This window comes from Calonectris borealis, chromosome 3 (genome assembly GCF_964195595.1).
Source record: "Calonectris borealis chromosome 3, bCalBor7.hap1.2, whole genome shotgun sequence".
NCBI classification, from domain to species: domain Eukaryota; kingdom Metazoa; phylum Chordata; class Aves; order Procellariiformes; family Procellariidae; genus Calonectris; species Calonectris borealis.
The window spans coordinates 116,931,891-116,957,659 of NC_134314.1; the positions used below are offsets into that span (position 1 = coordinate 116,931,891).

At 42.0% G+C, this 25,769-nt stretch overlaps 2 protein-coding genes across 2 annotated transcripts in view; both read left to right on the forward strand.

The window, feature by feature from the left end:
* Nucleotides 1-25,769, forward strand: part of CRLS1 (cardiolipin synthase 1) — an 85,537-nt gene that overhangs the window by 24,599 nt on the left and 35,169 nt on the right. The window contains exons 9-10 of the mRNA XM_075147582.1: nucleotides 1,896-2,304; nucleotides 3,326-3,607. The gene's annotated coding sequence lies outside the window, so the exon portion shown is untranslated. The remainder of the gene's footprint in view (nucleotides 1-1,895; nucleotides 2,305-3,325; nucleotides 3,608-25,769) is intronic.
* The window catches only part of COMMD1 (copper metabolism domain containing 1), a 78,597-nt gene that overhangs the window by 17,659 nt on the left and 35,169 nt on the right, over nucleotides 1-25,769 (forward strand). Inside the window, exon 2 of the mRNA XM_075147584.1 lies at nucleotides 3,326-3,607. Within this exon, the coding sequence (XP_075003685.1) occupies nucleotides 3,326-3,607 (282 nt within the window). The remainder of the gene's footprint in view (nucleotides 1-3,325; nucleotides 3,608-25,769) is intronic.

A 25,769-nucleotide genomic window follows, 5' to 3' on the forward strand; every position in this document is an offset into this window, starting at 1 on the left:
ATTAATATCTTCATGCAACTATACTGAGGTATAACTCATTGATTGCTTGTACCTGCTTCCAATTAAAATTTATATTCTTTTTTTTTAAAAAGGAGTTTTTAAGTAGTAGTCCGATTTCCAAACTGAGAGAGATTCCAGTCTGGATGATGGACTATATTGGTATATTATTTAAAGCATGCGTTATCTGATAAATATTCCACCAAAACACAGTATGGTTGTTACCTTCTGGTGTCTTATCTGTGTACACATACAGTATTAAGCGATCCATATTATGTGTACATGTGCACACATGTCTGTGTGGGAGAGAGAGAAATGATTGCTAATCATGATACATGGCTTCCTTCCTCTCTTTTATGTGATAGTATTTTGGTAGCAAACTACATCAGGGTGCTTATAGTACATGAACGTGCAGAGGTTTTAAACGTAGCTCGCGCTGGATCTTAACTGATCGTCAATCTGTTGGCAATCTTTGCCAAACAGGCAAGTTCAGCTGTCCTGTATAAGCCCTAGTAATATTGTTTTGTCATCCTTATGCTTAAAACTGCAAGCTTGGTCATAAGCTTCCTCTTTTGGGTACACGTGGAAGTCAGATTTATGTCATGTGTCAAGCACAGTAAGGAACTTTGTGTGTGTGTTTTTTATCAGCTTAGCAAAGCGCTGCCAGAAATCTTGCTGCATCTCGCAAAAAGAGTTGTTGTGAAGGGGCTGAGGTTAAAAGAAACCCCTAAGAATTACAAATGTGAAATATTTGAAAGTTATAAAATCAAGCCGAGAAAAGGGTTATTTGATTCAGTGAATCTGCATTAGGTTCACATTTCATGCAGATTAGATGTTTCTCCATGACACCTTTGCTTCATTCAGTGCAGAGGATGCAGTTTACGTTCTTGATTCCTGCACAGAAATAAAACAGAAGGCAATTTTTTGCACAGCTGAACTGAGAAGAAAGTCTGCATCTCAACTTGATCTTGGTCTTGACAGGGCTTAGTAAGGTGCTGGGGTTGTTGATTCACCTCTGTTCCTCCCCCCCTTCACATAAACCAACACAAAGTGGTAGTTGGTGTCACACAACATGCGAACAGATCCACACACGGATGTAGTGGTATGAAGAATATTAAAACAGAAAATATTCCACGCTGCTGCTAATAGACAGTCCTGTTCATGTAAGACGTGGGTGTAGGAAAGGACTGTAAGTCTAAATAGCTTTTCTTTTGAAAACGAAAATAAGTGCTTTTTTCACTTACAGCATAATTAGATGTTACAGGATAATTACATCTTAAGTATCTTCACGATAAAAGCAAACTATATATACAGATACAGTGAATGCCCTATAGAAAAGACACAGCAGTGCACTAGGCATCTCAAATTTTATAATAAATTGGCAGATGCTCTTATTAAGCGGGAACCCTGATACAGCCGAGCAGTTACTTCTGGTGTGGATTGCCATTTCTTTTCTCAATCATGTAACAGATGGCAGCTAATCCATTGCGAGAGCGAGGGAAGGCAGCGTGTCCCTCTTTTTTTTAAAAAAACAAACAAACAAACAAAAAAACCCCAAAAAACCCCCACCTATAAAAGCTTCAGGAGAAAGATCTTATACGCTGGATGATAAAAGGCAACGTAACCGTTGTAGATCACAAGTTGTTGTGGTTTTTTGGGGGGGTTGTTTCTGGTTTGCTTTTCTTTTGAAAAGACTCAGGGTAGGGAGGACGTGGTGGTGTATCTGCTGAAGGTTGAGCACGTCGCGGTCTTGGCTTTACTCCCTTCAAAGCAGCAAACCTGCCGCTGTTCTCTGTCGCTTGCGTGATACCTGAGCTCTTTGTTTTGGGCTAGTTCTTGTCGTTTGGTTGGTTTTTTTGTGGTTTTTTTTTTTTTTTTTACCTGCCGTTTTATTTCAGGCCGCTCCTGGTGTGACTGGGATTGCGTACTTTGACATCTGTCTGGTCTAGAGGAAGGCAGCCAAGCCTGCCGGTAGCTCACCCCGCTGACAATTTTAGTTCATCGCTGATGGAGTTGGGAGAAGCAGCAGGTCTTGCGTCCTCGGCAAGCTCAAGGAGCGCTAACCCATCGGTTTTTAGATAAGCGATACCCAATTTTGCAGACAAGCAATGTGAAGCAAACGGTGTCACCCCCCTTGGCTAACGAGGGCGAGATCGTTATTTCCCTGAGCACATGGAGTACAGCAGTAGGAATACCATGTCAAGGAAAATTAAATGGAGGCAAATCCCAAGGGTTGCAGCGTTGGCCACGCTTCACCTTGCTGTGCTCCACGTTGGTGTGTGCTTGGAGGTGGCGTGTTCATTTAGGGTAAGCTGCGTCCATTTTGGGTGAGAATGAAGCAAAAGCATCTGCTTGAGACTACGATGGGGAAACTTAGCCACAGTTTCCTCTCTCCACCTCCTGTCCTCCCCTCCCTTCCCTTCACAGCCGTATTTAGCAACCATTACCAGTTAGGCAATGCAAATTTAAGGCTGTAGGATTATCAGCTTTGGAAAAATAGATGGAAAAACCGGGTATCTATTAAAAAAGGGTTTGGGAAGAATAATTTCTATTGCTGCGCAGGGGGGAGGAGTAAATGATCCCTTACACCCCCTTGCAAAACACAAATACAGTATTTAGCCTGAGGGAGCCCACTGACCCTTCGGAAGAAGCTGCAGTTGCATTTTTACGGATTGCTTCACGCAAACAGACTCTTCGTGGGAAGACTCGCACTCTTGCCGCTGCAGCCAAGCGCGCCGCCAGCGCTGCGGGCCCTGCTTGACTGGTGCAGCATTTCCCGGTTTTGCTTCCTTGTCTGCGGTGTGGAGGTGGCAGATGAAGCTGCGGATGTTGCAACGAGCTGGGATGTCTTCTCACTTGTTTCAGCCTTGGCTGGGGGACATGCCGTGTTTGCCCCGGCTTTCCCGTTTAATAGACCATCAGAACAGCAGTATCGTGCCTGACCCCGTGTTCCCAGCAGTGACCAGTTGGGTATGCCTAGGGCATACTGGGGAAAGGGCCAGGCAGACAGTGAGAAGTCTCTTTGTTATCCTGTACCAGTGCGGCATCCCAAAGGCGCTCCCAGTTTCCTTGTCGCTGTTACCGATCCATTACCCTCCAGCTGTTGGGGGATGGGAATCTGGGATAAGTGGTAGGAGCTTGCAAGTTGAATTTTAATGAAGGTTGTCAGGTTATGTCCATAACCCAGCTTTTTTTGCACTATCCCTTTAAAGTCTGATATTTGTAAAACCCTAAAGATGTGATCTTTTGGTAGACTAGTTCAGCTTAGACTGTTAAAGAGTATTTTTGAGCAAGCTTTTCCCTTTTTCTCCTCTTATTTTCCCTACAGTCAATTGCTTCAGCAGACATGGATTTTAATCAGCTGGAGGCTTTTCTCACTGCCCAAACCAAAAAACAAGGTGGCATCACATCCGATCAAGCTGCAGTCATTGCAAAATTTTGGAAGAACCACCGAATAAAGATCCACGAGAGCCTGATCAATCAAAGCCGTTGGGATAATGTCTTGAAAAACATGAACTGGCGAGTGGATCTGAAGTCACAATCAAGGCACATCGATCAGATAAACACTCCGGTTGCAATAGTTGAAATGGAACTGGGAAAAATTGGGCAGGTAGGCTTTCTTTTGCAAAATACGTAAACCTGATTTAGCTATGTATGTGCTGAGACATTTTACCTATTGCTGAATTCACTGCCTCCAAATTAGGTCAGTGTATTTTCACCACCGGGCCTTTAAGGTACTTGAACTTGTGGTCCATCTTTGGATACAAAGATACATTCTGGGTGGTGAATGCAATTTTTGCTTAAGTTATATCTTCATATATGTATTGACAGCTCTCTTTACATTAAGCTTGGAAAATCCGAGGATGTAGAAATCAAACATAAAATCAGCCGTACTAGCAATTATATTAAAATTGTATTTGTATTCCATGCATTGCAAAGTCGATTAGTCTTTTTTTCCCCCTCCCCTTATCAAATACTAAAATTAGGTAATATCTGCAAAGTAGAAGCTGAGAAAGAATAAAGTTCACAAATTGTGATGATCAAGCATCCCTTACATTTTAGGACAAATGAGGGGAAAGACAGCTCTTTATTTTACATAACACCTATTTTCATGTTACAAGTACATCTTTATTACCAGTCACGTTATGCAATCTGGTCTTATCTGCCTGAAAGAGATATATAGCTCTATCAGTGTTGAACACTGCATTTCTTTTTAATCCTTATAATTCATATGAATGTACAACTAAAGGCACAGCTTCCCATCTTCAATTTTTCTGTCTTTTTCTGACAGGAAATGTGTTTCAATTTGGTATCTTTTTCCTCTGCAATGTGTTAGCGAATCTTAAAACCTCATTTCTTAGCAGTAGCTACTGCAAATCATACCATGAGCTAATTTGGGGATTTTGATGTTAATAGTTAACATTTAAGCAAGTTTCCTTGAATTTCATGTTTTAGTAGCTTATAGCAAAAGAGTACCTGGATTAGATATACTTAAAATGTGTATGTGTGTTTGTGTATATACAAATACACACATATATACACAAACCCGGAGCGTACCTATGCAGACTGAATGATTTAATTGAAACTGTGTGGCTATACCAAGGCCAGAATGAAGCACAACTAAATTGGGATCCTACTGAGACTGTATGTATTGTTGAAGTTATTCTGTTAGTCTGCTTTTCCTCTCAGTCTTTGAAAGCTCACCCTTCCTAAGCGCTGACCCTCTGCCTTCCACTCGTGGATCTCTGCAGTGACCAATACAAAAATGGTATGTGTTTTTAGGTTTTTTCCTGGCCTCAAAAAAGTGGAGTTTTCTGCTCAGGATCTTGAGATTGGAAATAATTATATTCCATTAGTAACGAATGCAAAAAGTTTTTTAAAAAGAAAAAGGTTACAGTGAGTACATTAGAATGAGTACATTAGTGAGCAGATGGGAAAAATACCCGTGTTCATTAAAAAAAAAAAAAAATCCTTAACTCAGAACCACTGTTGTATTTCATAAGGGAATTATGTAGTTAGTGACTCTTGTTTTGAAATTGTTTTTTCCCCAGTAATGGATTATTACGGTAACATCACTCAGCAAGTACATTTATATTTCTTCCACCCTGTGCAGCGAGAGAAAGGGGATGTGAACATGAAGGAAGAATAGACATTTCTGAGACACTGTAATTTCTCTTACCAGAGAGTCCCACAACAAAACCAGAATGAATTATTTTAGCGATGCAGCTTCATATTTCATAGGGAAGTGGTTATGTGAATGTATTTTTTGAACTGCCATCAGACATATCTTTTGTCCCCTTTGCTGAGGACAGTGCAGTAGTGAGCTGTGGGCAAGTCTGACTATCGGTTCGAATAAGGGTATTAGACTGGTTCTTACAGAAATAATCATGGAGTAATTAGGATTGTCACCACTTGAGTCGAAATTGGCATTTATTTTAAGGCGCTGTGGTTTCATGTAGTCTTTAGCTTTGGTTTACATAGGTTTTCTGCTCCAAAGCGTTTGGCTGAGGCAGTCTGCAGCATGCTCACGTGAAGGGCCGAGGCAGGGGAGCTGGGGGAGCCCCGGGAGCGAAACAGCAGCAAGTGGATTGCCAGGACAATTCATCCAGCCCTCAGCCTCTTCCCACATGTGTTTGGAGACTTCCTGGAAAGATGGACCTCCTGGAAAGGTGGTCGCAGAGACTTAGTATTGGAGGTTGAACAAGTTGGTCTTGCATGCTGGATCCAGCCCACAAACTTAAAACCATCATGTTTTATCGCCTTTACATGTATTTTTACTTTATTGCTAGCACATTTTTACCTGTTCTAAATATAAAGTTTTATAGCACATCAAGGTACACTGGTACCTTTCTGAAACTTAACAGAGAGAACATCTTTTCTAAAAGGTTGTCAGTCATAGATGTGATTTGGCAAATAGTGAAGATCTCCTGGATTTGTAGAAGAAAGCTGGCTGATGATTCAGGAGTAAATTATTCAGAACAGACTATTTTCGTTTGGACACTTGATAACAGGGGAGTATACAAATGCATTGATGTGTAATGAATTGACATTAATATTTCATATGTTTCAACAGAAGCAAAGAAATGCTCTGTAGAAAATGTACCTTTCCAGAACTCAAAGTCGCTCCGATTCTTCTCGGTGTCTCTGGACTGGATTTAGATCTCTGCCCAGCAGAAGGCCAGGCAGTTTGGTGGGGTGTCTGCTCCTTCTGCTTCAATAAGTAACGTTGCTTTCTGCTTGCCATTTCTGAATTTTAATCAGTCAGTTCTTTCATGACGGAAAGAATATATGCATAAGAGCTAATACAGCTAGAAATGGGGAATTTGATATGACTGGTTCATAGATGTCAGTAGCCCGAGTTATATGAATTATGTCAAATTTCATGAATGTTTTCTGATGGGAGAGAGATGTTTCTGGGTTTGAGAATCCGTTACAACTTGCATGAATTAATTCTTACTATCCTTGGCATTACTGATAATAGAAAAAAAAATGAACCCTTTCCTCTAAGTGCTCTTAAAAACACTTCTAATGATAAACATTCGGAAATACTGGTGCTCCAAACTTTGGGAAGTTTGGTTCAGGATCTGTAACTTGCAGTTTGAACTCCTCTTCTTCAATAAAGATTTTACAGTGACATTTTAAGTTTCCTTTATGCTGGTGATGTAGTCTTTATACATCCTGGTTAAAGGCAGGTGAACATGATAGTCATGAAGTACTCTGCTTTGAAAGCCCTTTTGACTAAAAATAAAATCCTAAAGCAGTGGGACTTCAGCCTGCATTTGCCTTCATCTGCTGGTGATACTCGGCACCCATCACTGCCAGTCCATTCTTTCCTTTTGAACAGCCCGTCTTTTCTTTTGCACAATGGTTTTATCCTCCTGTATCTCTGCACCGTGCTGGCTTTCTCTTAAAACATCCTGCCCCCTGCCCCCTTCTTTACGTCCTTTTAAATCTTATTCTCCCTCTCCGGGCGTCGCTGTAAAGCTCTTTTGACGTGAAATTTCAACCGGACACGAATCTGCCGGGAGGGACAGCGGAGTGAGCTGGAGAGTCGCCCCTCGCCTGCCCTTCCTGCCCCGCTGCATCAACGCTGCTGCGTGTGGTGAACGGTCGCTGCCGCGCAACGTTAGGTTACCTGCAGACTTCAGTCACGGATTTATTATCTGACCCTGTCATTAATAGAAGATCAATGCATTGGTTTTGCACTGTGGCTTGGCATTAAGATATATGTAAACTTGTTTTATGGGCTTTGTCATGTCATTTTCCTTATGAGATGTGCCTCTCCCTTGGGGCTGTGTTGTTCCCACTGTATTCTGGGCTGATTATTTGCCAGTAAGTTTTACTTTCTTGCAGCGTTACGTATTTTGCAGTTTAATATCTGAGACTGATCAAATGTTATAGATTAGCCTGAATATTTGCTGTTGGCTTTTGTGCTTGAACTTATTTACAGAGTGGGTATTTTCACATACATTTCTTTTCAGTGTTTAAGATACTGGTAATGCATGTAATAGCACTTTTATTGGAGTTTTGTGGGATGTTAAGCATGTTTTATGAGCAAAGAGTATTTTCTGCCCTAATTTAACATGAGGTGTGGGATTCCACTGCAGGATTCTTCCCGAAAGACCTGAGGAAATTGCATCAGGATTATGGATTAGAGTTTTTTTTTCCCCAAAACATTACATATCTCTTCTCTTCCCTTTTTTAAAACATCTACCTGACAGAGGTGTCATAAAACTTAGTTAATAGTATACAGTAGGTAAATACTACTATATAGCAATACTAAAAGCCATAGTATAAGTTAAGAAATTAGGATAATTTCTTTCAAATTTCAGGGCAAAGAGCAGCCTCTCAATCTATATAATTTTTCTGAAATCTGAAATCACCAAGGATATGTATCTTCCTATGAAACAAACATATGAAACAAATCTTTCTTTAAAGAATGGGCAAACATTAGTAATAGACTTTTGATAAATTGAAAATCTAATATTTGCTAGTTCTGACTATATTTTGATTGTCACTTTAAACTCTCACCAGTGAGATAAATACTTTCTGATGAAAGGACTTACTAGGTGAAGTGATCCTTTGCCAGCGCAAGAACTTACCTGATACTGAAAAAGTAACCGTCAGCTCACAGTTTACCTTAGGTATATCACATCTGCTCTCTGCTAATGGCTGGGTCCAGACCCTGGTAATTCAGAGAAAATAATACTAATTCAGGTAATAATTCTGATGATTCAAGTGCAGAAAGAATTCATAATGAATGTAGACAGTTGTCATGTGCTATATATAGGAGGTAAAATGCTACCAGGATTTTGAAGGTCGGGAGCTTGAAGTGTCATCAACTTTTAGTTTGTATGAGTATGAAGATTTAATTCTTTTAATGTTCTGAGAAGGAGTGAGGTAGGTCTCAAAGTAAACTTTTGGGAAATCAAAATTGTTTCTGACTTGTTAATTATGTATATTCTACGCAAATTTATGTTGGAATTTGTATCAGCTGTGCTATAAACAAATGATGAGCTGAATTCACACACGTTGACAAATATTAAAATTGAACATGCTTTCACAGTGTAATAAAAAATCTTGGGATTTAGCTTCTATAAATCTCATTACGTTGCTAGGATTACAGACTGAATGCCGCTGAGGATCTGTTGGTGCTTTGCACGTTTTTGTAAGCACGGGTCTCTTGGTTTCCCTAGCCTGCGGGTATCTCCAGCAGTAGCTTTCGCTGCTGAAGAAAGGTCAGATCAAGAAAACGTCGTGAGTAAACTCATGCTATAGGGAGGAAGGATTATGGCTGCGCTTGCTTTTGCTTCCATGTGACTCCAGGTCAGGCTGTTTCAGAGCTATCGCTGAAAATAACTTCAGATAATGGACTTCCAGTCCTTTTTATGTAGCATCTATTCTGAAAAGACAGACTGCCTTTTGTAGGATATCGGTATGGGCAAAGCGATGCTTAGGGAGATGAAAAGCAGTTCTAGGTACTCAAACCAAAATAAGGGCAGCCTGGCCTGCAAACTGGAAGGAAAAACAACGACCAAACAATTTTTCCTTTCCAGCCTTAATCCATTTTAATCTTTGTAGTTATTAACATTATCAGAACAGTTGTTCCGGTCAAAAATGGGAAAGCGTGGGCATTTAGAAGCCGAATCGATCAACTTAACCTCCACGGGCTTAATACTTTTATGTGATTACAAATATAAAACCCAGTAAGTAGAAGTTAGTGGAAAAAAATCACCTTTGTGGCCAAGCCGAATGTAATCACTTGAGCTTTTGTTCACCTTGGAAATTTATGAGCTGGAGGGAACAGTTACATAAGGCAGTACAGTGAAAAGCAAATAAAAACCAGAGAGGGCAACGGGTCACTCGGCACAGAGAAAACTGGAACACAGTTGACTGACTTAACTCAGTATAATCCTCTGCATGGCACTCTCTGTAGTCCTTTACTTCGACAGTTCAATTTTTGTCACCTTGTCTTGAAAGCAAAGTGAAATTTGGGGAACGAGAAGAGAATTTTGTTATTTGTGGCTGTTGGGATTTTTAAGCGCAACATGTTAGGGAGATAAGAGGATTAAACTGAGATATTACGTAACTGTCTGACTTGAATTGTCACTTTTCCACTGTATATATTTGACAGTTTTTTTCATGAGGACCTCATCTGTTCATCCTATACAAGCAAGGATATTCTACAATTAGCGGCACTAACAGTTTCCATCCTTGTTTATTTGTGCTGTGTATTATACACATGCGGGTGTGCAGGTGCATGCACATACACATGTTCCTTGTCAACTGCTTTTACTCTGGAGCTGGATTTGCTGAAGTAGTTAAAAAGAATAATTGAAGTGAGACATAAATATTTTTGATTGTAGCCGAGCTCGGGGTATTACGGGGAGAGTTCTGGATTAACTGAAGGTGAGCTGTATGAAGATAGATGTTATCGTAACGATGCATATTTACTGCCTTTCATTTGCCTAAATTCAGGTTCAGTCCTGGACCCTTGAAATTTTTTACCTTCTCAGAAAATATATTGAGATCTTGGACATTATGACAGGGAACTTGCCATCTGTTATGCATCTCATGTGATCAGCAAATATTTTGCAATATAACATCAATCTGGCATTCTCATGCAGCAATAAAATGTTGTGTAGCTTTGATGAAACACCCTCCAGAGCTGTCTCTTGCAGCCTTGGGATGCAGGCTACGATGAGGCTGGGACAGGGGCAGCTGGGTTCAGCAGACCTGTCTGTTGAAAATTGTCTCCAACAAATGCATTTCATCACTCAGCTACACCTTTTTCTGGAATTGGTGCTACACATTTACGAGCTAATCAGAAGGACCTGTTCTTCTTTCTTATCATTCCTACGTTATCCCTGTCTGTTCGTGGCTTTTCTGGAAGTCCTCACCCTGGTTTTCTACCAGCTCCCTTGCCTCCAGAAGCGGTCCGTATGCTTTTGGAACCTACCCTTAGCTAACAGCCCTCGATCCTCATTCTGGCTTCCCTACTGAAAGCATTTCTCTAACTTTTCAACCTTTTCTTTGCTATTCCTGCAGCGCTGGGATAGGTTACCCTGAGAGTTTGCGGCGGTGCATGCTTTGAGATCTTCAAGACTCAAGCTGGATAAAGTCACTGCGGTCAGACATACGGGCAGACATACGGGCAGACATACGGGCAGGGTCTCCGCCACAGCAGACCTGAGCATTTAGCCAGCAGACTTTCAGGTGAAACGGATGGTTTCATGCTTCTTGTTTAATCCAGTCGCCGTGTGCGTTTCAGTTCCTTCTCTGTTCACCGAACCTCACGTGGAAGATTGAGCCAAGCGCATGTTTCTGTTGCTTTTGTACTTTGTGCTTTAGTTCAGTCTGAATGCGTGAACTTCTGGGTCAGGAAAAGGGGAGTTCGGTTTCAGCAGGGGGAGAGCGGTTGTTTGGGAACTGTGACACTGAATGTTGGGGGCGGGGGGCCGAAAAAAGCTGACGGCATTTAAAGAGAACACATTGCAGAGGCTGGATGCAAAGATGGCTGATGAGCTTCAAAACCTCCGCAGCGCTGGCTCTGTTCTCTAATAAGAAAGTTCCTGTGTCGCTAATGAGCTTAGAGGATGCTTATGAGTTTCTTGTGCTTCCTCATCGCTTTGCATTAACTGGGTAATTCGGAAGCCCTAAACTGTGTACCCCCCATCACCAAAGGAGTCGCTCGGTTTGAGGCAGGTTGGCAGAGCAGTTTCAACGTGGCATTTGCACTACTGCTGTCGTGTAAATAACCACAGACGGCTCCACTGTCCGTGCAATCCCCCACCACCATGGACTTTGGAGTTGTATAGAGGCTGACTGCAAATATGCAAATTAAAGCATTGCATTTGCCCAAAATGCCACGTGCAGACTGGCACCATTTGGCTGCATGACCTTGCTCTTAAACAAGCCTGGTCAGAGCTTCTGCCTTCTTCAGAGCGCCTACAGGGCCTGGCCTGGGTCGCTGCTGGAGGGTAGAGGAGCAGCTCTGCATCTCCCACATCTACCAACCGGGTAGAGAGTCAACCTTGCTGCAGCAAAACCAGGCTTTAATTCAGGCAAAATGTAGTGTCAGGCTTGGAAAGATGGAGCTTTAATGTATGAAGTGGAAGGTCTTTGGCGATTTGCGGAAGGTGAGATAAACTGAAATGGAAAAGGTAGATGAAAAAATGCTGCCATTTCTCATTGTGCTTGTACCAAGCCTGGGGCAGGAGGCAGAGGGGACCATGCTTGGCTAATGTGATCGATTCCTGGCTTATTAAAAAGCAACTTTGCAATGCAAAGATTGGGTCTGTTGGCTGCCATGTTGCCAAATATTGAGGACCCAGAGAGAGCATTTGCTGGTCTGAGGCCTCCTAGGGATAAATATATAGGAGTTGGTGATTTCTTTTGACACTGCCCACCTTTTGTAAAACCAGCAGCATGTAGTTCGGGTGTGAAAGTGAATGTGTTCTGTTTTGTGAAATAATTTATCTCGGGCCAGGAGGCCTTCAAGGAAGGGGAACATGGTTGAAGGACCAAAAACTGTAATCTCCACTAGCTTCTTTTTAACAAAAGTAAGACGTTTTGCTTGTTTCTCAAAAAAAAATGTTTAAAAAGTGGAATTTCTTTGCTGGAGAGTCTGTATACAGCAAATAAAAAACTGGCCTCTTTGCGTCTTAGCTCCTCTGTTGCTGGCCATCTGTGTTCTTCAGAGGACTTGGATGTCAACATTAGCAAGTAATTTGTTCTTAGAAAACTCGAGGAAAAAAAGGAGTTGTTATGAACATAAGTGCCCACTGCATTGGCTGACAAAGCATCCTGTTTTTACAGGCCTAGCCTGGCCAAGTACATTTAAAATTGTTGTTTTGCCAGTTGGCCAGCCTTCCCACTCTTGACAATATGTCACATTGCCGCTGAAAAGCGCTTTGGAGATCCTTCCAGGTTTGTCATGGTCTCTCTTGAGATCCCCAAATAGTAGTGTTCAGGGGTGTAAATAAGAACAGGTTCTTTCTTAATTTATTTTAATTAGGAGGAGCTGCTGCAGGAGGAGGTATCAGAAGATAAAAAATGGGAAAGCTGGCATGTAATTGGGGAGAAACGCTTGTAACTCACACCCTTCTTTGCTGGTTAATCCTTTGGATTCTCTTTATTCTGTCTTTTTTATATATATATATATACACACACACACATGCATACATACATACATATATATATATATACACACTCTTTCTTCATAAAAGCTGGACTCCAGCTTTGCCTGTGCAAGAATTGATCCAACAAAAAACCCCACCCAACAGTACACAATAGCAAAGCAAAGTCACTGCAGACCGTACGATTAAACTTGCTGTGTTTCTCTGCGTGTCTTACTTTTTTGAGGGAGGAGTGAACCTGTGTCATTTCTTTTAAGCAGCTTGTATGTTATCTGCCAGCAGCTTTATTCTTTCACCTTTCTTCACGAATTGAATTCCCACGTGGTGGTGAGCAGTTCTATTAATACATTAGGCAGCAGAAGGCATGGGCAACAGGAGAATGCAATTCGTAGGCAGTTCTCTGTATAATCTTTTTATCGAGGAGATATTTCTCTTCTAATTTCTAGCAAGCTGTGGCTTTCGTCCTTCTAGTGCTTCTACTTACATGTCTCATCCTAGTTAAAAATGGAAAAAGAAAAAACTGTCACTTTTTTCCCTTCCTTTTCTTCTCATCGTTCCCTTTACAAAAATCTCTAACAGAGGGATTTTGCTGGTAGCTGCTGGAATTTGTTGGTGCACAAAACTGTCCTTGGCAGTCGGTAACTGAGCGTTAATGCTGAGGTATTATGAGCTCCCTGTACAAAAATGTAGTTAATCAACATGTGAAATGTTTGGAATACTAGCGCTGTGTCTGCATAAAAGCAAACTCTCCTTCCTGCTGCAGATGTTCTGCTGCTATCAGTTCATACTACTAGCAGTGGTTTCTAGGGATTTCCAGATGCTAGCAAAAAAAGTCTGGGAGATGCTCATGCCCCTTCCCAAGGGAGTGAATTAAGACTGTAGGAAAGAAGGCTCTTTTTGCAGATACCAACTTCCATGTTGTATAGGCCAGGTTTTCAGCAGATGCGTGGTGGGAGTTTGCACCTGAGAAGCTCAAACATTTCATCTGCATTTGCAGGTTCACTTACTTCCATATTAAATGGATTTGTCTTACAGCTGCACCTTAGTACACTGGCCTTTACTTCATCTTGTTAAAAACATAGACCAAAAGGAAGGCAGATGTGGGTCTTAGATGGTAGTTTTGGGTTACAGGTCTTTTTCTTGCAGCGAGGTGGACTTAGAGTTCTTGACCTTTACTACTTGTTGTCACCGTTGTGCTACCCCGCTAGTTACGCATTTACAGAGTTGAAATTTGAAATTGGCTGAGTGAGTCCAAATTAAATTTTTTTTGTTCCCTCCCCACCCTTTTTATTTTTTCCCAAATTATTTTCAGTCTGGATTAATTTGTTGAAGGGGGACAGGGTGAGGGCAAAATTGAGCAAAAGAAATTGAGAACTTTGCCGTGCCATTAAAAAATGCACTTTTAAACACCCATTTTAAATCCTAGCTAGTGGTCTCTTTAACTTGAGCGCTAAGGATAACCTCTCCAAAGTACCAGCATTTCCTCAAAGAATGGAGGAGGAATAGAAAATGAGAGACGCGTCTGTTGGACAAGTTCGGGATTGTAGACATCATCTGGAGAAGTGTGGAAAAGGTATCTGATTTGGAAATAATCTAAAATGGTATCTGGAGGTGGGAACCTGCTAAGATCGCAAGAACAGAGGAATCTTGGTATTTTAGCAACGTCAGTATTCTTTGTTTCTAGACTATTTCTCAGCTACGCACGTTGGTGATGGTCATTAATGAGAAACATGATTGAAATACTTGTCTTATTACTTGTCCAATTATCTTCTCCAGCGTTAGGTGGGAAATATGGCAAGCTGAACCACAGAGTTGGCTGAGTTGCCTGGAGTGTTGCTGGAAGTATGGGAACAGCGAGGAGGAGAGCTGAACAGCAAGCGAGTCCTGACTTAGTCACAGCTTTAACAAATAAACTGGTTTGTTGGGGTTTTTTTTTTTCATTCAATTGTTACAAGAAGTTGACTGCTATCAACAATTTCATTGTCAAAATAGCTTTTCCCTGTTTCCTTGTATACCTCTGTTCCATTTTTTTTTTCTTTTTGGTTGTTTTGAAAATACTTACTGAGGCAGGGTATTGAAGCATAAGCTTCCCTGCTTTTCTCTGAAAGGAGGTGGTTGGGAGGAGATCACTGGCAGTGCTTTTGGTGCAGACATCATTGTCCTATTTACTGCTTTAAAAGTTGAGGAAATGACTACTTCGAACATAATTCCAAGAGCAAGTCCTCTTCATTTAGAAAGAGATTCTCATTTTAGCTTATAAAAGATACTAAACAACCCTTTGATTAAGGAACCTCCCTAAGCTGTAATTTTGCATAGACCTTGACACAAGTTTGTGGTTTTTTTTTTCCTGTCCTCCTTTCAAGTTGTCAGTTGCAAAACTCCACAAAGATAATCAGACATGCAAATCTTCGATATGTTTTTAGTTCAATTCGCTGATGTATATTCATTAATATGTTAATAAGACAAGGAAAGCATAATTTAAATTGCATATGCTTAATTTGGTTAATAAATGCTTGAAATATAGTCCCACTTTTAAAAGTAACCATACAAATTATGCCACTTTTTCTCTTAAGTTCTTAAGGATTTTTTCTCTTAAGTCACAAGGAGGGTATGAAGCCTCTTGGTTTAGTGACAAAATTAAGATTCTAGTGCTTTTTACCCTGACCCTGCACAACCAAAGGATCTCTGTGCTGAATTTTAGTCCTCCTTGTATGCATCGTCACATTCCTAATGATTTAATTGTAATAAATCGCGCCAATGGAGACCTAGTGAAGATTATGGCATTGTAATTTGAGTTCCCAAACAATATTATGTGAGTTAGATAGGCAGATACAAGATGGAAAGAATGAAGTTTCCTTGTTTTCAAATATGGCTAAGCTCCACCAATGCAAATCAGGGACATGCTCACCCTATATTTAGTTTGCAGTGGCCTAACCAAATGAGATACTTGCAAATTGCTACTGGAATTAGAATAAATTCTCTGACAGCTTCTGAATCTTGGTTGAACATGCAAAGCTGCTATAATACCTATTTCTTTAAACCTCTGAAGTAATATTTGAATGCTTACAGGCAATAAGCTTTTAAGGCAATTGATTCCATTTCTGTTGAATCGCTCTCAAAAGTGGAGCTGTGCTTTAAGAACTATTAAAAAAATTTCATTCCATTTAACCTGTAAATATGCCACAGGACTTGAGAAAATTAGTTTGATAATGGCTTTTTTTTTTTTTTTTTTTTAAAGACTTCAGCCTGGAAGGCAGCATCTTAAGAGCGCTCGGCATTGAGGAGTCTCTAGCATATCCAGTGACACTGGCCCAACTTATTTGGTCTGAAGTAATGAGGCATGACAGATCATGAGTGCAGTGCATCATGTTCAGAACCAATAACCCCTTTCAGAAAATTACATATCTGCTCTAAGCAGTCATTTTGAGTTATCTGCAGCTAATTTTAAACTGCCTGCTTTTATGGAAATGGAGCGCTTGCGTTTCCCAGTAAATATCACCACGAGGCTCATAGTCGGCTATAAAGTGCGGCTGTCTGGGAAAAAGCTCAAGTCTGATCAAACTTAATTAGACTGGAACCTGTTCCTGCCTACAAATATCTTGATTATACGATGAGAACAAACATGACACTTGACAGAATTGGCTTTTGTGATACCTACTGCTGCGAGGACGTGAAAAAGAGCTGTTGATTCACATGCTCTCTCTCGCTGAAGGTGCAGACATTGGCAACAGCATCCTCCTGTATTGTTTCGTTTCTTACTGACCCTTTCCACTAGAAGAGAAAAGATAATTGAATCCAGTCAACTTCTGTGTGTAGTAAAACGTGCTTTCTTTTCATTGCCATTGCTGTCCTGTGGTGTTTAGGTTGCCACCGTTGGGGTTTGAGCGACGAGCCGTGTCTGCGTGGCTCACCGGGGAGCACGTGGAAAAACCCAGGCTGTTTGAGGGAGCAGTAAATCTGGTTCAGCTCAGGTGTCTGCATTAGACCATTCCCTCAAAGCATTTATTTCCACGGACTCCCGAAGGAAAGGAAGCGTTACTAACTCAGCTCTAGGGGCCTGAGGTTTGGTGAGGTAGATCCCACCCTTTGTCCATTAACACATAGTGCTAATGATGGTTTAACAACCACTCTTCTCAGAGGAACAGTATGGATAAAACCTTGTTGCTTAGTTCAGGTCAGGGCAGATGAGGCAAACTGTCTCAGCCTTCGTTTTCTAGGAAGCAAAAGCAGAAGAGAAAGGCAGCTCCTCCATTTATACCAGGGGAAGAGTAGTCGAGTGAATGTCATTAAACTCTGTCAGCCAAAGAAGTGCAGGTTGCTGGGTGACAGAGACCTGCATTTGCATTAAATTGAAACTCTCGGGGTAAAATTAATGCAAGATATAAATGAAAGGATAAAGAAACCCTCTTTAAATGCGTGGGGTTTTTTTAAAAGTCATATTAAACAAGCATTAAGTTTGCAGAGCAGAAGTACTTACAGGTTTAAACATGCCACATGCAATGCGTGACAGTTATGGTGCTGATAAGCAGCGATCCAAGAGCACTGAAATATCATCATGGTCTGGATATGATGTGTGACCGAGCCACTTCGGGTCATAACACTTTCCTCTGCAGACAAAGAGTCAAGCTTAGTGGATGCTAGGGCAGAATAAACAGAAGACAGACAATACTCCCAGCTGAGGGCAAGGATTTGAAAGACGGTGGACAAATGGATCGGTTTCAAGGACCTGAAACTTCTCTCTTGGGCAGGAGGGAAAAAAGAGAGAGGCGTGTTTTTCTAGGCACAGAGCTTGGAGATCAAAAAGACTTGCTCACCTCTGAAGGAGACTGTTCCCCAGAGCTGCTGGAGGAGAGCTTAGCTGAGGGACTTGTGGGGTTGGACAGTGCTGCCACGTCCCAGAGACCTTGGGGTTGTCTGGGGGATGTTGGCTTACCATGATCCTCGTGCAGAAGCTACCTGGTAAGAAAACTGCGTTTAGCGAATTTTTGTATTTTATTCTAAACCATCGACTTCTGTTCTGCACGGGCAGTACTTTATTTCAAAGAGCTTTGGACGTTGCTTTTCTCAGCCATTGCTTTTTGGAAGAGGATTTTTGGAAGGGGTTGTCAGAGGTGTGGTGCTGTGCTCCAAGCCTGTGACACAACCTTGTTCCTTCTGCCCCTTCTTGCGTGTTCCTTGCAACCCCCGTTTGCATGACAACGTGCAGAGCTCTCCACAAGTTCTTCTGGCTCCCAAGAGAGATTTCAACTTATACCTTTCTCTTGGGGCAGCAAGCAGAGCACCGGGCCAGAGGGCTGAGTATTGCAAGCACTTTTACGTGCAAACAGGGTGTGAGAAGTTTGCTGTCAGCCAAGAACTTGCACATGACTCCCAATGCTTGCTGTGCTCTGGGTCAGCCTGGCTCCTGATCTCCCATCCTAGAAAGCGACAGCAACGTCCAACAACCCTCCCTCCGCTCGGAGGACAGGGCTTTCTCCTTCGGGCAGGGACTTGTCACCAGGGCTTTCCCTTTGCCGTCTCGCCGCCTTCCTCGTTTGGCACCATTCCCTGCTTGAGCGCGGCTCCTCTGCAGCCTCCTTTCTTTTATGCCCTTTGCTTGGCTCTGGTTGTGTGTTTATTTTCTCTCCCACACGGTCTCTGTTTCATTCACTGCCCAGGATAATAAGGGGCTTGTTGAAAGGGTGCTGCTAAGTAGTTTGTCTTCTTCATTCATTCTCTCTTTATTTATTTAACATTTGTTTTCAGTGTGCATTGAATACAAAATTATGAATGTCTTCGTTGTTTGTTTTAATAGTATTTATTATTTTGGAGGCTCCTATGCAAACCATTTTGTCCCTCAAGCGGGGTTCGTTACCCGGTGTGCGATGAGCCAATCTCACACACAGAGCCGAGATATTTGTTTCTTTCTTGTCTGCGCAAAGGTGGGTGCTGGGTGGTAACTCCACAAAGCTAACACACCTCAGTAAACACACGGTAAGCATTTTATACATTCCGAGCAACAGTTATCAGTACTACTTACATCTACACTTAGTCACCCTTACTTCTGTTGGTTCTTGTATGCCTCGTCTTCACTTAAAGTCAGCGTCCTTTCTTTTTACTGCGCATATTCAGTGGGGAAGGGGCTTTGTTGGGTAGGAGGCTTTCCTGCCCGGGGGTGGGTTTTTTACTATGCTAATTAGGATAGTTCACCCGTAGTTCAAGTCGTAGTTTCTTTTTCTGTTCTCTTAGTGCTTATCTTGGTACTCCCTTATTTGGCTGACTTAGCATGTTTCTTCCAAGGCCATGCCCAGTTAACTCCCTACAGAGATTGAATAATGTCTTGTTTCATTTCTCAACCTAAAAGCTAACTATTTGATTAGACTACAATCTTACTGCCATAAAAAAATACCATAAATAAATAGTTATGATCAGTTATGATGGTATTACAATTCCCATTTCAAGGATACAATCTGAGGGCAGGGAACATAAACGCAAGGATTTCCACTAATTTTGGGGCCCAGCTTGAAAAACTCTTAACCCCGAGTTCCCAGAATGCTGAGCCTTGGTGGTATAGCCAGCGTACATTTCTGATGGCGAGCCCACGGCTGTGACGGACATCAGTCGTCCTGCAAACCAGGCTCCAGGTGCCTCAAGACTGAGCCTGGAGAAAACAGGGAACACACAGTGAGTGACCACCTGGAAAAATGTTGTTGGCGTGACTTGCCCGCCGTTTCACGGGCTTTCCTGTAAAGGCACAGCTCAGTTCTCCAGGGTATCATTCAGCTGCTTTAACCGTAAGATCCTGCTTTCTCTTCCTGCAGTTCCCCATCTGCTTCACTCCACACTTCCCAGCTCCTGCAACGCGAGTGAGCCTGGGCAGCCCACAGCCCACAGCCTGCTTCGCTACACAGCCCCCATTCATTGCCTGGGCACTGCCTGCAATGGAGTTCTGCTGGAAAAAAAGCAGTATTGGATCTTGTCATGGCAGCCTGTGTTGCAGCGCATTATGCAAAAGGGCAGAAGGTTGGCTTGGCAACTGTAATTCTGACATTTTTCTGTATTTTAATAATTTTGTGTTGTAGTGCTCGTATTTTTTAATATAGTTTTTAAGAATGGGGTTGGAAAGACTTTCTTAAGATTAAGCATGCAGAAAATCCTGGCTTGGATCTCCTGTACGCGCACAAGAACATCTACCTGTGGGCAAATAAGTTTACTTAAAGGCTGCATGCAAATAAAGGCAGAACACTCATGATATTCATAAGGCACTGGAGAAAATATTAGTGGGATTCTTCCAGCCAAAGAAAATCTGAGATAGAGGTATATTGGAGCAGAATATTAATACCTCCCCATCCAAAATCTGGGAAATGTTTTTTAGTGCTTCTCTTTCCTGTCCCTCTTGTTGGAACCTAAGTCAAATGCTGCCTTTTATCTGAAGTGGTTTGCCCAGAGACTTGTGCTCCATGCGCGTGTATGTGCTATCCAGCCTCATCCTTTCCTTAACATCTTCCTTCTTCCAAATTTGGAAGTGCAAAGCAATAGCATTTTATACATAGTGAAATGTAATCATACGATTATATTGTAAGCACTCTAGTCAACGAAGTGAATCTCAGGCTTAACTGAGGGAGTAGGCAGTCATGCAGAAAAATCTAATTTATACTGGTGTAGTAGGATAGGTGTAACGCACCTGTGCTTTTGGAAACCAGAGCCTGCCCAGCTGCGACTGAAATACACCCTGGGCAGGTGCTGCTTTTTTTTTCTTGGCTAAAGTGCGTATTTTGCAAGGCTGGAAAGCTAGGCAGGAAGCACGTTATAAAACAACTAGCATTGGGCTGTGTTTGTCCAAGGAAGCATCTGTCATCTTTGACGGGGGAGAAAGGTCATTTTCTTTGGAACATCTGTAGAAGGTCGTTCAATGTGTGGCATGTCGACGTGCAGGATGTGCTTTTGAGATACTCTGCTGCTTTTCTAAATTATAACCTGTTGCTTGAAGATTGCCCGGGCATCAGTTATGATGGGTTTGCTGGTAGACCGGGGGCTATTTCCAGGGTCAGCTGCTAAATAGGGGACTGCTTGAGAAGGGTCAGTTGGGAGTGGAAGGCTCTAGCAGGGATGTCTCGTGAGAGCCGGAGCCAGAGTCCCAGGGAGGGCTCGGACTCCAGCAGCTCCTGGGATGCAGGTCACCTCACTGTGTTTGAGTCTTCCCGTTTCTCCCTTGCCTTTCTCTGCCAGTTCTGCTTTCGTTTCTTCTGCTTCTCCTCTTTTCCCTTCTGCCCCCGCACCCTCAGGGTGCTGCTCTGCCTCTTTCCTCCCTCTTTTCATCCCCCCTGGCTTCCTCCTCACTCTCAAACTTGGTTCTCTGTTTCGTTTCAGCAGAGCTACCTAGGCTTTTTAATTTATCGGAGTTGTGCAGCACAGCAGAGGGCCATGAACCGTCCCAGGTCAAAGCTGCCCATGACCACGTGAAAGTACGGAGACTCTCCTTGGGAAGGTTCAGGTTTGCAAGGTGTCTCCACTTGCCGTCTCTCTACGCTACGGTACTGAGACCAGTGCTGTGTTACGGAAACAACGTATGCTTCTTGCTCTGTGGCAAAGCTCATTTTTCTAGGAAGCTGTGAATAGATTATGTTTTTGGGGTTGTGTGTGGTTTGGTTTTCTTTAAAGCAGTGTATGAAATCTTCACTTGAAACTGTGCATGGAACTCCTTGTCTATAATTCTCCTTCTGTGGATTTAGTGAACTGCAGTATCGAAGTAGAGCTTTAAAAACAAGGATGGAGCATATAGGAATTACTTGGCACCTGAATGTTCTAATGTATTCTAAATAATGAGCTTTATGTGGTAAGTTTACACAGCTGAGCTGTATAATTTTGTTCATGATGAAGATTATACTGAGAATCAGCTTTGCTAGTTGAGATACACATGAACACAATCCAGGCTTGTTACCCTGGAGACTTGATTAGCAATAGTGCTGGGATTGGGCAGAGGGCAGTTTAAAAGTAAGCATATTTGCATTTTAAGTGAGCAGTAGTAGCCGTGAAGGTATGCAAACCGCTCTCAATTAAAATTGTATGTCAGACTGTACAAAAGATAATGCATGCTAATGCTCCGACATGTGGCTTTAAGGCATGTGAGGGCACTGGTTCTTCTTTCTGATGTTTTTTCGCCTTTGGACTCGTGGATCATGTGGCAATCTCAGCTTCAAACAGGATGCCATCAAGGGGTTTATTAGATTTACTGAGAGAATCAATTGTGCATGCGTTGGATGAAGTCATCAGATGTCTCATTAAATATCAGCAAACCAAAGGGCCATCATCTCTTCCCCCCTGCCCCTGTTTGTAGCCTGCACAAAAGTCTTCCTCTTTAGACCTTTACTTTTGAGTTGGACTTACTTGAAAATAAATTCGGAGAACTGAAGATCTCCATGTATGAACAAATGGGTCCATTTATTTAGAGAAGACTAGCTCAGTATGTTGCATACGGAAATAGATTTTTTTTTTTTTTTTCCTTTTCCTTTCCCCAGTGGTAAACATACTTCACACTACAAGCATTGTTAATGCAGAGCCCAGCATCCTGTTGACACTCGATATTTCTGATGGAGGCAAAGGTTGCATCACCAGAGTGGATGGAACATGACTTTTTGTGCTGAAAACAAGCACGTTCAAATCTCTTATACTTGAAATTATGAAGGTGTGTTTTGTCTGTAGTTTCTCTCTCCTCTGTACAAGCACATCGTTATCTCTCAGGCTGGTGTTTAGACTTTAGACTTGGCTGGTACTAATTAGAGACAAACCAGGTGGAAAGCAATGAGTCAGATGTTGAGGAAGAGATTTGGCCTTTTTGAATAGAAGCAAAATGCTTTATCTATACAATCTATACTTCTGGATAAGCAGGAGGACTTTTTCGTGTGCTTCCAGGGTATTTTTGGGTATTAAAGTGATAGTGTAAGAACCTAAGCAGAAAAAATACGTCTTACAATTATGGGTGTGTTGCATCACCTTCACGCACAGTAAGTGCTGCGCTGTACAGTTAGCAGATTCGTGTGCTCATGAGCAGAAAAAGTCATGCTTTACAAAGCTAATGGCGTATCTCCATCTCCCTGATAAATTCCGAGTACATTTTGTTTCATATGCACTCTTCCATTTGCATAAACATCTGGACGTAACAGGCTATTCTGCCCTTTTCTGCTTTTCACTTTGTCTCCTCTTCCTTCTTACCTCTGAAATTTTCACTCTGATTTGAATCATTGCAGTGTGTCAGGTACTCTTGTGACTCACCCCCTCACAAACATACATGCCCGTGGACTTTTATCTTTTTGGAAAACTTGTGCTCAAACTCACAAGGCTGCACCCCTGCCAACTTGCTGGATGTAGGTGTGCCAGGGGCAAAGCATCAATTACTGACACCGAGGGAAACTTCCAGGGTGGAGACACCCAGGGAGTGTTTCTTCTGAGGTTCCTGCAAGGCTAGAAATTTAGTTATTTCAATGGAAATCCAGTAGTTACTAGAAATAAATGCAGAGGTCTGCTTTACTCGTGTTAGTACCAATGCTATCTGTGTTCCCCTTGATTTATTTTTTATTTCTAGCATATTAAAAATGTCGCACCTGAGTAATAATTCTTATGTATCCCAGCACAGGACTGGGATACAGACAGTTGTTTCCATGTCAGGAATGGAGATGAGGGGAATGCAACGCTTATCATTTGCTAGTTCATTATCAAAATTACTGTTTGCATTAAATATTTGCCATAGCAACTCTTCCCTGTCCACAGCTCTTTTTGTCTCCTTTCTCACAGGAGTGCAGGGAAACAGAAATTCTTCACTTCTTTCTGGATGTGGAAGAGAGATGGGTTAGTCCCATATGTCATGCTTATGAACGAGCAGTCCCAATCCTAACCTTACAAAGATGTTGTGTGCTCTATTTGTGTATCTTCAACGATTTTACTTCTCCTCTAGCATACTTCTTTTATCATGTTACAGTTGGTTGCAACCTATATGGGATGCTGCCCCTTTCTAATAAACCCTAGGTTAAGAGCATGTTTAAAAGGGGCTAGGGAAGCACATACTGTTTTTAAGCTACCGAACTGCTTATTAGTGTAATCTGCATCACTCTGGAGTTGTTTCATCCCCAGGGATGCTGAACACAGTCATCATCACAAGGTGTTCCGAGTGTTAAAGGAAATAACTATCTTTCCCCTCCCCCACCAAGTTTCAAGGTCTCTTCTCTTGCAGTAAGTAATCCCAAGGATATCTTTTCTTTGTGTACTTGCCTCCCCTTTCTTTTTCCACCCAAGGAAATCAGAATCTAAAAGGGAGCCTTGGAGCTTGTCTCATTTGAAACACCTCCAGATTTCTGGCTTGCTGTCACTGTGATTGCGACAGCGTTGCAGTGAGGTACCATGGTGATCTTAAACACTGTCACGCTGCCTGCACATACTGACAAATAATTTTTATAGGGTTTTATTTATTGCTTTGATTCCAAAATGATTAAACAACAGGCATATCTAATTCCCACTGCAATGTCAATGCTATTTACCTTAGAAGAAACTCATTTTTAATGATTTGCTTAGTGCTTATCAGCGCCTTATTACTTTGCACTGCTTTAGCTTCAGGAGAACAGCTCTGACATGGGAATCTGCCTGTGTAAAAGTGCTGCTCACTGAAATACAAATGGATCCCTACTTCTAGGAATATGTTTCAAACGAATACTGGTAATGAACTCTTTTGTATTTCTACTTTGAAAGTAGAAATACAAAATGACTCAATATCGTCCTAGCTTCCCTGGCCTTTAATTTATTCAGGAAGCAATTCTTAATGGGCTTGTTCTGAAACCTGGAACAGAATTTTCTAAAACCTGGGAAAATGCATTGCATACAAACCTCAAGGCCATGGCCGCAGGCGTGAGGGCAGAACCAACTCAGAATTGTGTTTAGACATTGCTGGTGGCACCAGGGGCTGTATAATTTTCCTTCCCTGTGTGGCAAAGCCTCCTGTGATTCCAGAATCATGCTGGAGTTACAGGTACAACAGTATCCTACTCCTTACGGGGCAGGGGAGTGGTTAGTACCGTGATTTAGCTAATACTATCCTGGAAGAATTTGCCACATGGATTAAGATTGAAGTTATGCATCATGCTTGAGCAGGTCTAACAAACTGCCACAGCTTAAAGAGAGGTTTTAGTCCCCTCTCCCCTCCTCTGCTCTGTTCTTCTCCCAGAAGGAGATGCGCTTGCTTTACTAGGTTGATTTTTGGCCAGGTTAGTGGGCAGAATCGGCTCACAGAAGACTCCGGTGATTGCCAGTGCTGGCACAGGGGGATCAACTGCTTGCATGAGGATTTAGGGGCTGAGGAGGGGGAGGTGGTTTGGATTCCTTGAGGGTTTTCTGGAAAGGAGGAGAGGACTCTTAACTCAGGGAGGCTCTGCTAGAAACTTGCTCCAAGGGATGCTGCTCACAAGCTGGCTCTGATGGTCGTAATTCTGAAGGGTTCATCTTCTCTCTGAACCAGCGATGCCGTAATTACTGGTTCTGCCTGACCTGAAGCATACTTAGTTTGCAACAATCAAAATAAGCTAAGAATTTATTTTAAGGGACCATTAAGTTGGTAAAGTCAACAAACAAGTTAATGAGAACTTAAACTGCATAAGCATACCATAATTCTTTCTTTTTTTCTCCTATTCCGTGGGTCACATAAGGACCAAGTGGCCAGAAGCACTAAAAACTAACTTACTGTATACCAGGAAGTTGGCGGGGGGAGAAATAAATCTGTTGAGTGGGGCAGCTTTCTCCTGGGAGAAGTCTAAGAATATAAACATTGAAACACAGAAAATCCGGTTCTGTTATATCTAAATAACTTGTCATGTTGGCTTGACATAGGCTAATTTTCAGTATCTAAAGTAAAAGGGGTCTTCTGCTGATTTTTGGGTGGGTTATTTGTTTCTAATCTCAGGATCTGAGATTCAAAATAGTGTTTTTTTTTTCCCCTCCTTCAAAAAGAAAGCCACAGGCTTGTTGCCATGGGCTTGAGGAAGACAATTCTATTGAATTTCACAGAAAGGATCCTGTTTCGCTGTGGATTTATAAGGAGCTTATAAGAGTGAAGCTAAGTCATATTAGCAATAATTAGATTTAGAAATTAAGAGTGATATATATACACACACC